The sequence below is a fragment of the Manis javanica genome, chromosome 3, assembly GCF_040802235.1.
Source record: "Manis javanica isolate MJ-LG chromosome 3, MJ_LKY, whole genome shotgun sequence".
NCBI lineage: Eukaryota > Metazoa > Chordata > Mammalia > Pholidota > Manidae > Manis > Manis javanica.
In genome coordinates, this window is record NC_133158.1 from 15,995,883 (window position 1) to 16,012,843 (window position 16,961).

The window sequence follows — 16,961 nt, forward strand, 5'->3', positions numbered from 1 at the left end:
ATAGCATGATGGGTTTTCCTTTGTATGTGATCTGTTTTCTCTTTCTGGCTGCTTTTTATATTCTGTCCTTATCCTTGATCTTTGCCATTTTAATTATTATATGTCTTGATGTTGTCTTTCTTGGGTTCCTTGTGTTGGATGACCTGTGTACCTCCATGGCCTGAGAGACTATTTCCTTCCTCAGCATGGGGAATTTTTTAGCAGTTATTTCCTCAAATAGACTTTCTATCCATTTTTCTCTCTCTTCTTCTTCTGGTACCCCTATAATGCGAATATTGTTCCATTTGGATTGGTTGCACAGTTCTCTTAATATTCTTTAATTCCTAGAGATCCTTTTTTCTCTCTGTGCCTCAGCTTCTTTGTATTTCTGTTCTCTAATTTCTACTTAATTTACTGTCTCCCATACATCATCTAGTCTGCTATTACATTCCTCCATTTTATGTTTCATTTCAGATTCTGAATTTTTCAAAGTTTCTATCTCTTTGTTAAAAAAGTCCTCCCTGAGTTATTGAAGAGGCTGTCATTTCCCCATTGTATGTCCATGGCTCCTTTATCATATATTAATTGACCATCTATGCTTGGGTTTATATCAGGGCTTTCTATTCTGTTCCATTAATCTATAGGTCTGTTCTTGTGCCAGTGCCAATATTGCCAAATTGTCTTGATTATTGTGGCTTTGTAGTAGAGCTTGAAGTTGGGGAGCGTAATTCCCCCCTGCTTTATTCTTCCTTCTCAGGATAGCTTTGCTATTTCCGGTCTCTTGTCATTCATATGAATTTTGCTTTTTGAATCATCTGGGTCTCAGACTGAGTGCTGGAAACTAGTAACCTGGAAACACCAATGAATGTAGGCAAAGAGTTCTTAAGGCCCACATGGTTTCACTAGAGAAGTCTACCAAACAGTTCATGAAGAATATACACCAACTGTAAACAATGTCTCCCAAAAAAAACAGAAGAGGGGAAGGAATGCTTGCCAGTTCATTTTTATAAAGCTAATATTATTCTAATACCAAAGCAGACCAAAGCAATGCAAAAATGGAAAACTACACACTAGCATATGTCATGGATATAAACACAAAAATCCTTAACAGAATATTTACAAATAAAACTCAGTAATATATGAAATTAAATTTACACCATGGCCAAATGAGATTTATTCTAGGGATGTAAGGTTGTCACAATATTCAAATGTCATCGACATAATTCATCATTACAGGCTCAAGGAGAAACCGATCAAGATCATATCAGTTGATGCTGGAAAAAGCATCTGTCAACATTCAGCACCTGTTTGTTATAAAAGCTCAGATAAGAAGGAATAGAGGTAAACTCCTTCAACTTGATTAGGAACACTTACCAAAACCCTGCAGTGACTATTATACTTTATAATGAAAGACTAAATGCTTGTCCCCTGAGGTCATGAATGGAGCAGGGATGACTGCCTCTACTTTCTTATCAACATGGTACTGTCAGTTTTAGCCAGCACAGTAAGAAAAGAAAAATGAAGAAATGTACACATATCAGAAAAGAAGAAAGAAAACTACTTTTTTGCAAATGGCATGATGTTCTACACAGAAAATTCCAAAGAACCTACAAGAAACAAAACAAAACAAAAAACCCTAGGACTTGGAACTTGAGAGTTCAGTAAGGTCTCAGGACATACATTCAACATACAAAGAACAATTGTATTTCTACATACCATAGTGAGCACATGGAAAATGAAATTTAAACATAATATCACTTACAATTACTACAAAAACATGAAATACTTAATATAAATCTATCAAGCCAGGACAGGACATGTATGCTGAAAATCACAGCATACTGATGAAAGAAATTAGAGATTAAGCAAATGGAGGAACATTCCATGTTCATTGTTTGGAAGACTCTAATTAGTACAGACCAATTCTCCTGAAGTTAAGATATAGGCTTAACACAATTATATTTGTATATGTAAGCAAGACTATTATAAAATTTATGTGGAAAGATAGCACTTGGAGAGCTAAAAGTAATTTTGAAAAATAATAAAATGGAAGGAATTGTATGAATTTTAAAATTTATTAGAAGTACTCATGACTGTGTGTTTGGTGGAAGACAGATATAAAGATAAAGAGAATAGAATAGAAAATCCAAATGGAAAAAAATACACAAATAGGCCAACTGATTTTTTTACAGTGGTGCAAAAGCAATTCAATGCAGAAAGAGTAATCTTTCAACACATGGTATTGGAGCAATCAAATAACCATAGGTTAAAAAATGAACCTTGACTTAAAGCTCACATGTTATAGAAAAAATAAATGAAAGTGGATTGTAGATGTAAATGTAAAACTATATAATTTATGGAGGACAGCATGAGAGTAAGTCTTCATGATCTGTGGCTTATGAAAGGTTCTGAGACATGACACAGAAAGCACAATCTATCAAAAAAAAATTTAATACATTGGACCTCATCAAAATCTAAAAACTTTCACTCTGTGAAAGACCCAGTTAAGGAAAGATGTGCTGTGCACTGGGAGAAATTATTTACAAACCACATATCTGACATGAAATCCATATTGGAAATATGTAAACAACTCTCAAAACTCAACATTAAAAGCAAACACTGTGCTGGTGTAGATGTGGAGAGACTAGGTCACACATGCATTGCTAGTAGATGGTAACATGGCACAGCCACTCATGAAAAATAATTCTGTGGCATCTAAAAATTAAAAATACACATACATTTCCTATATGATCCAGCAATGGCACTCCTGGGCACTTGTCCGTGAGAAAGGAGAACCTACTGTTCACACAAAAGTTATATATGATTGTTCGTAGCAACTTTTATTTGTAATAGCCAAAATCTGGAAACAATAAATATGCGCCTTAAAGGATGTATGGCCAAACTGTAGTCCAGCCATACCTTGGAATACTACTCAGCAAGAAAAAGGAGCAAACTGCTGACACATGCAACTCAGATGGATCTCAGGGCATCCTACTGAATGTTTATAGAGCTGCGAGATAGTGGCTGTGGAAGGCTAGGAATGCTGGGTGGCAGGGGTGGTGGGGTGACTAAGTGGGGCAGCATGAGGGCAACATTGGCGTAATAGAATCATTTTATATCTGAAACTATACACATGCACACATCGTACCAACATCAGATTCCTGGTTTTGATAATATTCTGTAATTTAGTAAAATGGAACCAGTGGGTGAGCTCTGTGAAAAGGACAAGGGACCCATCTCTATCTATTAACTCTTCAAGTCCAGTAATCATTTCTAAGTAAAAACTGGAAAAGCAAATCCCAGGGGAACCACTCACCTGGTGGGGCTGGATTTTCGGTGTGCCGCTTTGCTAACAGCTTGGACTGTTATTTAGAGTCAAGTTTCCTGAGAATATCTGCCTATCTTTCAAAATATCTCAAGTTCTACTGGGCAAATTAACTGCACATCTTCCATATCTTGGGGCTGTATGGACAACTAAATTTCAGATACAGGTGGAGGAAGAAAACTGGAGAAAAATTGGAGCTGATGTGCTATTGTATTTCACCTACCATATGAGACATACAGAATTATTCCGAAGGTTTGAGTCAGTTTATCTGTGGATTACACCTGATGTTTAAAGGCATCTCTAGCAACTGATCTCATCACCACAGCTATTCCAACATTCAGAGGAAAACAAAAATAAACTTTTTGTTTTATTGAACCTTCCTGTTTTTTAATTATGGACCAAAGAGTTACTATTTCTTTTACATGTTCATTGAAAAGCTAGAATAGGGCTCAAACATTACCTGTGATGAAATGGCTGGTTATATCATTAGGCATTTTTACCAACAAAGGCTTTTAAACCAACATCCAGTAGGGTCCCTTCATGGGGACTGCTATAAAAGAGAGCTTAGTTTTGTAATTTGTCTTTCTATCTGTATTTTATTCCAAACATAGTCATTAGCACTGATTTGATATTGCCTATGATAACACAATATTAACTATGTTCCTGACAAGGAGACCTTATCAGATAGAAACTTAAGATAAAGGGGATTCTCCTTAGAGAAATAGTGTGACCAAGTGAAATGAGGATATTTATGGAAAAAATACACATGGCTTCAAGTCTTCATTGGAGAGCAAATGAAGAGAGTGCTTCTCTCTGGCTTTGACTTTGTCTTTGCTTCTGTGGGCCACTGCCTGGTGCAGGCCGCAGCCTTAAGGGATAGCTTTCTCTAGCCCAAAGAAACCCTGGACTAGCCGATGATACCTTGTGTTTTTCACAGTTAAATAGAAGGCAGTTGGTCATCACTAGCATAGCTGTAAGACCAGGAGAGATTTTCGCCCAGGCCCTGCCCCGACTTCCTTTTAGCTACGAGAACAACCTGCCTGCTAGTGGACAGCCTCTTGTCGGCTCCTACTTTCTGCTGAGACAGTGTCTTGGCAGTTGGGATGAGCCCCATTACACTCCGAGACACATACCTCCTCATTTTACCGATCTTGCTGACTACACTTCACATAGTGTCTTTTTACTGAAATCAATTAGTGTCTTATCAAATTTGTAGTTAAGTAATTCTCTTTTAAATGTATTTACTTTCTAAAAACTCAAACTCCCAGTGCCGGATGGTCTTATGTAATTACAAAATTAATTATAGTATTTGGCTCCAGATCTCTCTCCTTTCGGTCTCTACTATCACCACCCTGGTATGGCTTTATTTTTACAGTGACTTTTCTGTGGCATTTTGCTCAAGCTTTGAAGCTTTGAGAATGACTTGTGGTACCTGACATTATTACTAACATTTACTTTCAAATTACAAACCTCCAAGAAAGACTAGGTAGGAATATGAGAAGAAGTATGATCCTCAGCTCTGATACTGCCTACGAGTGCCCAGGACAGCTTCCCATTTTTGCTAAGACTCCGTCTTTTCATCTGGGAAATACCGGTGAATTACTCCGTCGTGCCTTACCCCAAATGGGTGGTCAACCAATGTTAGTAGTACCCTGTCTCTCTCTAGCCATTTGAGCCAAAGACGGACTGGCTGGCATCAGAATGTGGAGGGTCAGATAGAAAGGTTAAGATGAATTCTGATGGCTACACAAGTCTCTTCCCAAACGTTGTGATGCCTGACATCTCTGGGTGGGTGAGGTTTATCTTGGAGAGACCAGTTGAAAGAGGGATCATTTTGGGGAGTTTTGACAGTGAAACAAAGTCACTTTTAGCTTTCTGGATTTGTCCTCGCTGCCCTGGAGTAACACCGCAGTGTAAGTCAGAGTGGCTGTAAGCCAAGGGAGTACCCGAAGGGAGCCGGTTGGAGATTGAATACCACAGTGAACTTGCCTAAGGAAAGGCCAATCTGAAGAAAGAAGTTAAAACTACGCATCATCCTCCTGCTGAGCATTTTATATATGAGATCTGTGCATTTATTTTAGTTAAATGGCATCATATGAAATAGATCCAATGTGAATCGACACTATTGTAATGATTCCATAGTAACCCACTGCTTGGAGATACCATGACACATTTAGCCCCCTCCCCTCTTAAACTAACTTTATTTTGAAACAGTTTAAGAATCTCAAGAAGTTAGAAAAACAGAGTGTATGTGTGCCTTTTATCCGGATTCTTCTAGTAATAGTATCTTACATAACTGATACATTGTCAAGACCAGAAAACTGGTGGCGGCCCAACCAGTCATTATTATGCATGGGTTCCTTGTTTGTGAATTTGTCTACTTGCTAAAATTGATTTGTAGCCCTAAAATCAATACTCGCACTGTTTCACAGTCATTTGGACATGTCCCTGCACAGAGCAGCGAAAAATTTGAGTCACCCAATAATGTTCACAGCTGAGGTTGAACTTGGGGACATCCTGCCATCTTGTGTCAGGTCAGACTGTCAACAAGGTGTCCTTCATGCAGCCTATTTAGCACCACAGGTTCCTGTATTTGGGGGCCTTTGTTTGGTGATTTCGTTATTTATAATGGTCCCCAAGCATAGTGCCGAAGTGCTGATTGGTGCTTCTAAGCCCAAGAAGACTATGATGTGCCTTTTGGACAAAGTATGTGTGATAAATAAGCTTCATTCCAGGCATGAGCTATGGTGCTACTGGCCATGAGTTCAATGATAATCAACATTAATATATTAGATTAAGTGTCTTTAAACAGAGACATATATAAAACAAAGGAATATACCGATAAGTTGATGAAAATGTGACCAGAGGCTCAGAGGAACATGGCCCTGTATTTGCCATGGAGCAGTGATTCAGAATTCATTAATTCAGTGTTTGAGGCAATTTTACAGATCGTAACCACCATGAATAACAAGAATCAGCTGTACTGCTGGTGAGGATGTGGGGCAACTGGAGCCCTCATGTTGCTGGTGGGAATGTAGAATGACACATAACTGAAAACCTTTGACAACTTGCCTTAAAAAGTTAAACATACATTTACCATATAACACAGAAATTATACTCCTGGGTATTCATCCCAGAGAAATGAAAACTTATGTTCACATCTGTACCCTTCAGTTTGTAGGTTTCTATCTCTTGCCAAATATGGAAAGTTTCGGTCATTTTCTTCAAGTATTTTTCAGAGCTCCCTGGTCTTTCTCCCGTCCTGGTGGGGCTCCAAGGGTAGGAAAATTAGATCTCGTGTTATTGTATCACAGGTCTCTGAGGCTCAGTTTACTGCAGTCTATTTGCTGTCTGCTGTTCAGATTGGATGATTTCTATCAGTCTGTTAAATTTTTTGAGTCTTTCCTCATTTCACTTCAGCTTTGAAACCCATCCAGCAAGGGTTTTATTTTTTCCTCCAGTTACTCTATTTTTCAGTTCTAAAATTTCCATTTGGCTCTTGCTTATGTTTTTCTATTTCATTGTTGAGATAGCCTATTTTTTAATTTGCTGCAGGACTGTTCATAATTGCTTACTGGACCGTTGTTATGAAGGCTGCTTGAAAATCCTTGTCTGAAAATCTCAACATCTGTGTCATCTCCAGCCATATTTTCATATGGCATCTGCTAACTATATATCCTCATTTGAGTTGAGATTCTCCTGTTTCTTGATATGAGTAATTTTCTATACCATATCTTGGGCATTTTGAATATTATAAGGTTCTGTTTCCTATTTAAGTCTTCTGTCTTGGCAGCTAGTCAACCTATTAGGTTCAAAGTGCATGTCCTAGCTCACCCTTGCAGGTTAGGGTTTGCATGTCTATTTTGCAGGGCGGAATCAACCCTACACTATCCTTAGCGGGGCTGGAGGAGTGGAAGGCGGGGACACATGCCTCAGTACTCCAGGGTGAGCACAAAAGACACTGACACATGTAGAGGGGTGTGCCTTGTTCCTGTAAAAGAGATGCAATCAAAATTCCACCCAAAGGCTTCACAGGGCAGAGGTGCCCCCTGTTACTGTCGTGGTTGGGTGGGGACAGAAGTAAGAGTTATACCCACAGTGGGGGCAGTGCTTCATTACTTTGGGAAATATTGAATTCAGAGTTCTGCCCGAAGGCTCCGTGAAGGAGCTGCCTCACACCGCAGGGGAGGAGACAGGGCTCTGCCCCCATCCACACAGGGCATGGGCACACCTCCCCGCTACTGCAGGAGGGTGGTGGAAGGCCAGTCGTCCACAGGCCCTGCACGGCAGGGAGTAGCGGGGGCAGGGCTCCACGTGCCCGCTCCTCCCCTGCTGCGCTGCCCCCTGGGGATGGGGGGGGGGGCGCGGCGCTGAGATGGCTTTCATGGTGTACACACAAGCACAGGAGATAAGGTTAAAGTTTTCTGCCCTGTTGGGCTGTCCTTTCCCAATCCTTTGCACAGAAGAGCATAGGTTTTTTAGGGGCGCTAATTTCTGTCTGGTTGCAGGCTTCTCCAGTGCCACACCCAGAATACACAGGACACAAGAAAGATGAAAGAAACAACCCAGAACCTCAGGGCCCGGCTGTTACTTGGAGTCCCAAAGTCGCTAGGCAGCCTGCCTGTCCTCCAGCTTTGAGTCCCCTGGGGGGGACTGAGGTGTGCTGTCCAGGGAGTGTCGCTGCGATTGGCCCAAGGAGTGAAATGGAAATCACCTTGCCCAGAACCAGAAACGCAGCCCCTTCTGAGGGTTATTTAGCTTCTCTGTGTCTTTGCTCTTTGGAACAATTCTGTGATTGAAGCTCTTGCTCATGCCACTTGAACTTTTAATTTCATAAATTCCTGTAGGTAAAAATCTTGGGTCAAATAGTATGACACTGCCAAGGCTCTTGCTATGCGGTATGTGGAGTGTCACACTACACCCCTGCAACTCTTTTTAAATATTCTTTCTTTTTCATATTGGCCAATATGGTAACAGGAAAGACTGAAAATCAAAAACTGCAAATCACTATTCATCAAAAGTTGCAACTCAATGGCTTTTTGTATTTCTTTTATGAATTAGTATACTTTTTGTTCACTTTGCTATTGAATTTTCTGTTGAGGTTTTCATCTTCTGCTTTACTGGTCTATAAAGCTTTCTTTATATATGCATATTAATGCTTTGCCATACAAACTGTAAATATGTTTCCCAGTTTGACTGTCAGTTTGGTTTATGAGGTTTTAGCATGTACACGGTTTTGCTTTTTATGTAGTCAAATCTATCCATTTTTACAAATATTTTCTTGTTGAGTAGCTCTGCTTTCCAGGCCCTTCTCTGAGCCTGAACAGACCACTCCCCTTTCTGACCCATTTGTAGTTGAGATATCAGGAGGGAAAGAGAGAGCGGCACGGCTCTTCAAGCACAGAGAGGAGAGGAATGGACTTGTGCACTTGTTTTATGTCTAAGTAGAAGTCAAATAAGAGCCTTCCAAAAGCGCACGCAAATCTCTGTCTCCTTTACTCTCTCTGGCCACAGCCCAAGTGCCTCATCACCAAATCAGAGCCATCTGCACTGATTTCCCACAAAGCCCCTTTCCCTGAGAAGGTCAGACATAACATCTTTCAAAGATCCCCTCCTCTACTCCCCTCTTCACCTGAGATCTCGTAGTAAACCAAGACGGTGATTGAAATAGCATATGGCAGCATCAAATACCAAGTTTTCTAACTCTGACAGTTTCAAAAGTTGTCACTAACTTTTTCTCAAGCAGAGACGTAGTGGTGGTTCTCCCATTTCTTTGCTGTGGCGTTAAGAATCTGCTTCAGTCTTTTGTCAGATACATAGCACTCATAAATATTTAAATATTCCAAAGTATCGTTCTGATTCCTGTTTCAACCCCTGCCCCACTGAGCTGACCTAAGCATTCTGCTCTATTGATTTGTGTGTGAGAGAGTGTTTGAGAGAGAAACTATGGATTATTCATGTTTTCTTTTCAGCTATTGCAATGCTAAGATAGCACGGGCATGATTTTATTTTCTATGATGTCTGTGAATGGTCTATAAAACCCTGAATCTTTGAACTTAATATATGTAGCAAAGCAAGGGTGAGGAAGCAATTCAAAAAGAGGGCAGGGAAGTTCAGAGACTCCAGCTGAACGAAGTGCGGAGAGTAGGGTTCCGTACCTGGAAGTAGAGGACCAGAGTTCATTTGCCTGCTTCCATTCCTTGATCATTAATTACAGTTATTCAATTAAAAATTCAGTGTCCTAAACCATTTTGATAACTCCTCATTAAGAGAATCAAAGCTGATAATTAAAGGACAGGTCAGAGGCCCTGTCCACGGAGAGCAAAGGAAGGCCCAAATGAGCAACATGAAAGAAGTGTCACTGCACATCCCTGGCGTGGAAACGGGCTGTGAATATCGATGGGCCCAAATAGGAGAGAAAAGGACTAAAGTCTGAGCTTGCAGAGCTGTGCTTTGTTCACGGCCCCAAAATCAATACCACAAAGACCGCCCAACATGCTTCAGTAACTGTTCAATTATTCACAGGGCTCTTTTGTTCAGCGTTTCTGTTTACTAGATCACTTTAAGATGAACTTGAGAGCATGGTGTTTCTGTGTATGTGCTGCGCCTGTCCTCTCGGGTCGCAGACTGAAATCAGGATGCCCATGTGCTAGGTCTTTCTTTCCAGTGGTGCTCCCACTTCCACAGATTAGGTGTTACTGGCCCAAGACATTCATTCCCCTGTCCATCTAGAAGCACAAGCATTTTGAATATTCTACTGGATTGACAGCCAAGGTCAAAGGGAAGCAATGGTCCCTGAGTTGTTTCCTGTTTTGCCTTTGCTGTGCTTTCTCCAAGGTCTCACTGACTTGCCAGCAGCATGCACTCGATGGCCTAGTCTTACCGGCTCCCAGCTGTCCATCAGTCGTGCCCACCTAAACCCTGTGTCCCAGTTTTGAGGCACGGGCCTGCTGTTTGGTTCTCGTTTTGTGTGAGGTGGATACTTGGACTATGAATTACTCATGGGAGGCACAAACTTCTCAGGGCTTATTTGCTCATCATGATGCTAAGAGTCTGTTGATACAGTATCTTAAAAAATACTCCTGAGAGATCAATATATCATTGCTCCCATTGTACAGACAAAGAAACTGAAACTTACAGAGTGAACATTGTGAAAGGTTAGCAGGAGAGCCAACATCCAAGCTTTAACATGTGTGCTCCAGTGCCTGAACTCTATGCCGCTATATTATTGTGTTCTAATGAATGCACGAAACATCACGTTCTTCCACTGGGCAGAAAGGAATTGGCAAACTTTTCCATGAAGGTCTGAAGAGTAATTGCTGTAGGTTTTGTGAGCCGTGCGGGCTCTGTGGTAACTAATCCACTCTGCGGTATTGCAGAAGCAGCCAAGGTGACGCATGAACAAACACCAGTGTTGTGTTCCAATAAAGCTTTATTTATAATGATAGGCAGGCTGGTTTTGAGCTACAGCTGCAGTTTCCCAAACCCCTAGGGTAGAAGAATCCCCATGCTGTGGGTACAACCACTTAATAATGCTTTGTGCATTCCGGAGGGACCCTAAATGGTGAAGCGATTCAGCCCTGAATTCATCTTTGGCCCCTGGGTCCCTGAGATCCCATCACAGAGCATCTTGGACAGAAACATTTTCCAATGCTGGAGAATTTAACTATGATGTAGGCATTTTGGTGAAGTTGTTTCCACTGACACTTTCAGGGGTCACCATCCCATCTTGTTCACCAACAAAGCCCTTCCAGAAATTCTACAGTATGGGTAAAAACTCAAACGAGGTGAGCTGTCCCAGCAGCCACGTGGCAGGCCCAGGGCGTGCATGCCCGTCGAAGGGGCCGCCGCCTCCTTTCCATCCAGGAGTGCTGACAGGGACCTACAGGGGCTCAGTGTTGCCACAGCATCTCCTTCAAAGACTCGGAAACCCCCCGAACATGCGGGGCTGGCTCTTTCCTCACCGAAGATGCCTTGGAGAAGGGCTGCTGTGCTGCCCACATATGCAGTGCTGTACATAAACCTGCTTATAGTCCATGTCCAACCACTGAGCAGGCCAATGATCTCCATTAAATAATTATACAGTTACTCTTTTAAACTCAACAGTGAATATATTTTACCCTATTTAAAAATGCTCCCAGCATGACATTTTTTGTTGGTGTATTATTGGCACACTGTAAGATAGTGGCAAAGAGGGCAGGTGCTGGACAGAAATCAATCTGACCCTGATAGAGCAGGTCAGACACTAGCCAGATTCTAAGGCTAGTCCATCTCCACGACACGTTGAACACAAGGTGGTATATGTAATTTACAAAGTACTCAAAAATAGATCTGTAACTTTGTCTTTTCCCATGACTCCTCATTGCATAATTTCCAATAGTAACTACCTGTGTGAGTTTGGGCAAGTTTAATTTTATTGGGTCCTAGATTCTCTTCTTATAAAATGGGAATGTTGATAAAGACCTCCCAGGTTTAGAAGAAAAATGTATTTGTGTGTATAAAGATTGATAATAACCCCAACATCTCAGGGAGGTCTTGGGAAGGTTATTTAAGTGTTTGTTGAATTTAATGTAGAAACAAAATTCTATTTTGCCAAAAGCCAGTGCTGAAAAGGGGTATATGGTTCAGAGCAGCAAATCTGGACTGGAGGGAGAGCTTAACTAGGAGGTCCTCTTGCAAAGACCCAGGCCCAGTCCACAGCGCCTGCTGGGCAGCTTGTGCTTTAAGACAAGAATCGTCTCATGAGTGTCCTGGTATCTTTCCTATAAATTCTGGGAAATACAGAAAACAGTCTGATCTACTTCTGTACAGGGAATAAATAGGAATCACAACATTAAAATGCTTCTCAAAGAAACCCATTTCAGGGCTAACTTTTGTATCAGATAAAAAGTATACTTTGCAGCAATAATGGAGGAAATGGCAGCTTTGCTATCTGTCATTTTCCCAAATGGACCATTTATTCCCCAGAATAGTTTACACCCAAGAAATGGACCTCAAGGTAAAGCAATGTCATTTTTCACTTGATCTTATTTGGGGTACAAGAACAGACATCTGGGTAAAACATTAAGATAGGGTTTCATGTGCCATAAAATCTACTTTTTTTATACTGAGAAATGTACAATAAAAAGCACAACTCTTAGTTCAGAGTTTCATGAATTCCGACATGTGTACACACTCATGTAACCATCACCTCAATCAGGATAATAAACATTCTCAGTAATGTTTTCCCTTTACCTTTTCACCCATCCCTCCACCTCTCACCCCCATGGCAACCACCAGTCTGGCCTCTCTGATTATGAGTATTTCATTTTTGTTGGCTCATTTTTGTTCTTTTTAGATTCTACATGTAAGTGAAATCATGTGATATTTGTCTCTGAGATTTATTTCATTTGGCATAATTCCCTTTAGGTCCATCCATGTTGTTGCAAATGGCCGGATTTCTTTTTTATGGCTAATATTCCATTGTGTGTGTACGTATTTACCCATTCTTTATCCATTAACTTATTGGTGGACATTTAGGTTGCTTCCATATTTTGGCTATTGTAAATAATGATGCAATAAGCATAGGCTGCTTACATATTTGGGGGTTAGTAATTTTGCTTTCTTTGGGTAGATTCCCAGAAGTGGAACTGCTGGGTCGTATGGTATCTCTATGTTTAGTTTCTTCAGAAACCTTGAAACCTCCATACTATTTTTCTGTGGTGGCTGCACCAATTTACATTCCCAGTGTACAAGGGTTCCCTTTTCTCCACATCCTCACCAGCACTTGTCATTTCTTGTCTTTTGGATCGTGACCATTCTGACTGGTGTGAGGTGATCCCTCGTTGTGGTTTTGATTGTGCTTCCCTGATGGTCAGTGATACTCAGCATCCTCTCATGTGTCTGTTCGCCAGCTGTGTGTCATCTTTGGAAAAATGTCTCTTCAGGTCTTCTGCCCAGTTTGTTATTGGGTTATTTGGGTTTTTGGTGTCAAGTTGTATGAGTCCCTTATATATTTTCAATATTAACCCCTTACAAGATGTATCACTTGCAGCTATAATCTCCCATACAGTGGGTGCCTTTTCACTTTGTTGATGGTATCCTTTGCTGTGCAGAAGCTTTTTAGTTTGACGTAGCCCCACTTATTTATTTTTGCTTTGCTTTCCCTTGCCTGGGAGGACATAGCTAGAATTAAAATGACTAATGCTGATGTTCAGGAGTTTACTGCACATGTTTTCTTCTCAGAGATTTATGGCTTCAGGTCTTACATTTGAGTCTACTTTTGTGTATGGTGTAAGATAGTGATCCAGTTTCACTTTTTTTTAATGTAGCTATCCAGTTTTCTCAACACCATTTACTGAATAAGACTGCTTTTTCCCTGTATTCTTCCTTATTTTGTCATATATATTAATTGACCATGCAGGCGTGGGTTTCTATGTTGTTCCATTGGCCTATATATCTGTTCTCATGCCAGTATAATACTGTTCTGACTGCTGTAGCGTTGCTGTATAGTTTGAAATGGGGCTCTATACTTATAACAGGAAGTGTTACAGTAAAGGCAGTACAGCATGCATACAACATCTTAAATGTGCCTAAACATAAATAAACCTCCCTAGATTTTCAATTCTCCATGATACATAAATATCTACTTCTCAAGTTTGCCATTATAATTCACATCCCCCAAAATAACATTCTAGGCTTGCAAATTTTTTTAAATGTTTAACACAAGGCCTTGAAACAGTAAAATAATCGCAAAAACTTACATGCCACACACCATCAAGAATGAATTTTTTACTTGCTAATATGAGAGTAACAATTGTGGTAAGCATTTAGTCAAATTCAGCAAACAAATGAGTATCACTTGTTTCCATTCCTTTTCCAAGAATAAAATCAAATAGATGTAATTGTTACTACTATAAACATTATAGTAATATTTTTCCTATGATTGTGAAAGAAAAGGGATAATTAACAGTGAAGAAAGTATGCTTTTGGCATTTCTTAACATATAAAATCTACCCCACATTGTTATAGTAGTGTGTGTTCCAATAACATTATGCATTTAAAATCTGGGTCAGTTGCTTTTCATCTAGTATTTTTCTGCCTGACAGCATCTGAGAATATGTAGAGACATATTTGCTCCAAAAACCAGTAAACCAAGAAAAAAATGAGATTTTACTCAAAATTCAAAGAAATAAAATGACCAACAAAATAGGTTGGTCAAGAGCTAAGTTCAGAATAAATAATTTACAGTCTAAAAATTCAGCATTCAAGACTCCTTCCTGTCTAGGAGTCAACAAAATATTTTAATATAATTGACATAAACTGGATCTAAGAAATCATCCTGTTTTATATTTTAAATGATTTACGTCTGACTATACATAAGCCGTAAAAATCCCCACAGGCTTTATTCCTTCTGTGAATATGTCATGATGGAGCTTTGGTTATAAAATATGGGAGCTCATGCGCTTCCTTAGCCCTCGGTGAAACGGTGTGAAGTCCTGGGGCCCCCATTTCATTTCTGCCACCCTGACAATGGAACTCAAGATGCACCAATTAAATCATCAAAAGCAAAAACACAAGTGCACACACACAGTGACCCTAATGAGTCCTTCTGTCCTTTAAGTTTTATAAAATACATTTTCTTCACCAGTTAATCAGAGTTCCTTAATCTATAGCTGCAAATATGTTTTGCCAAAAGGTTTGGTTACTTAAGACTCCTTGCGAGCCTCTTTAATGCCAAGGGTAAAGGAAACGAGGAACAGAACGAGGCCCCTCTGAAATACGTGCCCACATTCCATTGTAGAGGCAGCCGGAAACTGACGCCCGGGTGGGGATCCATTCTGAAGTCTCTGGGGTGTCCTTGGGAGCCAGAGGATGTCAGTTGTGTGGTAGCCAGGGGCTGTGATGCAGCGAGGGCAGGCCGGTCCAGTGAGTGCCATTCCTCGCGGCACACTTACGCAGACTGGTGTTGCTGAAATTTCCAACAAGGGAGCTCTGCATCCTGTCACTCCTGCGGGGCCGAAGCACATCTTTTTGCTACCGAGTTACCTAAAACAAACAGGTGAGCATTTAGCACCCCATACCCACCAAAGGTAATCTTTCCTGCTACCAGACCTGTAAAAACCCAGCTGTATCATCCATGTAGTTCAGTGGTTTGCACATTTATCTGTAACCAACCTCACCAAACGAACTTCAAATCGTCACCCATCTTGCTTGAGGCTGCAAAGAGAACATGCACAAGGGCCTCCACAACATGGCATTAAGTGCCCTGGCTTTGTATTTTGTGGAGCACTAAAAATCTCCTCAGCTCAGCATCCTTAGTACCCATCAAGGTACCTCATGCACGCTGAGCCTGCTTTGTTCGTGGGGCTAAAATGCTTTCCGCTGAATGTCTGTTTGTATCGGTGCATGTCAAGGGCAAAATGTTGCCTTTGTCAGTCTTTCAATATAGTTAACTTTCATTCTAAAAGTAGGTTATTTCATAAAACTGCTGTATTACTGGAAACATGCATCTATTAAAGAGTTTGCTGTTTCTCCCCCGACTTTTAAACACCCAGACTTGGCACTTAGGCCTGCAATTTCTAGATTTTTATTTGGTCATGTGAGAAATTTTACAGGTCAGATAATCAATATGCCAGCTAGAGGAGGGGAAAAAGCTTAATTAAGACTTTAACATTCCTACACCATGAAGATAGTTTGTAAGTAAATTACATTACCTGAATTCATCTATAGTCAAGGCATCTCAGATTCCCTAGTAACTGGCATTTGGCCTTTATGTGTATATTCTGCTGTAACGTAACTGCTGGGGGTTTGTGTTGTGGATACTATAGCAGCAAGTACAACCCACAATTTGTCTTCACAAAGCTTACCTAGAATAGTGCCTGTCACACTTTTTCACCAGACAGTAAAAACGTTCAGCTTTGCATCAGCCAGCTGTTCGGCTCTGCCTCTACAGCCCGAGAGCAGCCTAGACAACACGATACAGAAACTAGCAGGCATGGCCTCGTTCACGGAAACTTTACTGACAGATGCTGAAATCTGGATTTCATGTAATTTGCATTTTCTTCCACCATTTATAAAATGCATAACCCACTCTCAGGTTACAGGCCATAGCAAGTCCGGTCAAGGGCTGGGTCTGGCTTCTAAGCCACAGCTTGCTGACTCCTACTCCAAACAGGTGAATAAACAGCAAGGGAGAAGGTGACCCATGCTGTGGAGAAGGGGAATCCTGGGGCGTGGAGGGTAGAAGGCCCTGGTTTTATAGGGGATGTCAAGGAAGGAGCTGAGGAGACACTGGAGGGAGCCCTGGCTACCCGCGCAAGGGCCTTCCTCGGACAGAGGGACAAAGATGAGGCGAGGGGTGCACGGCCAGGGTGAGGACAGGCGAGGCTGTGACAGCGGGGGCGCCGGTCATTCTCCGGGAGGCAGAGGACGGGCACTCTCAGCCGGAGCTTCTTCCCCTAACTGTAAAAGCAGCACCTGTCTCCTCAGTTGTAGTGATGAGTGAGTTGTGTGGCCCAGTGCCTGTCACAAGGTCGCCACTCAGGAAATGGTGGCTATTGTCCTGTATTGTCTGGGTCGGTTGTGCATCTATGGTACACACCCGGGACTGCGTCCGGCCCAGGACCAACCCCCAGCTAAGACGTCAGTCTCACTCTCTGCTCAGCTCATTCTGGAT

At 41.2% G+C, this 16,961-nt stretch overlaps 1 protein-coding gene and 1 long non-coding RNA gene across 4 annotated transcripts in view; one reads left to right on the forward strand and one right to left on the reverse strand.

The window, feature by feature from the left end:
• Nucleotides 1-16,961, forward strand: part of LOC140848319 (uncharacterized) — a 134,305-nt gene that overhangs the window by 54,155 nt on the left and 63,189 nt on the right. The gene's annotated exons all lie outside the window — the stretch shown is intronic.
• Nucleotides 14,060-16,961, reverse strand: part of TAFA4 (TAFA chemokine like family member 4) — a 156,409-nt gene continuing 153,507 nt past the window's right edge. For all 3 annotated transcript variants that reach the window (XM_037019360.2, XM_037019358.2, XM_073230886.1), the window contains one exon: nt 14,060-15,331. In XM_037019360.2, coding sequence (XP_036875255.1) covers nt 15,320-15,331 — 12 coding nt within the window. In that variant the 3' untranslated portion in view covers nt 14,060-15,319. The remainder of the gene's footprint in view (nt 15,332-16,961) is intronic.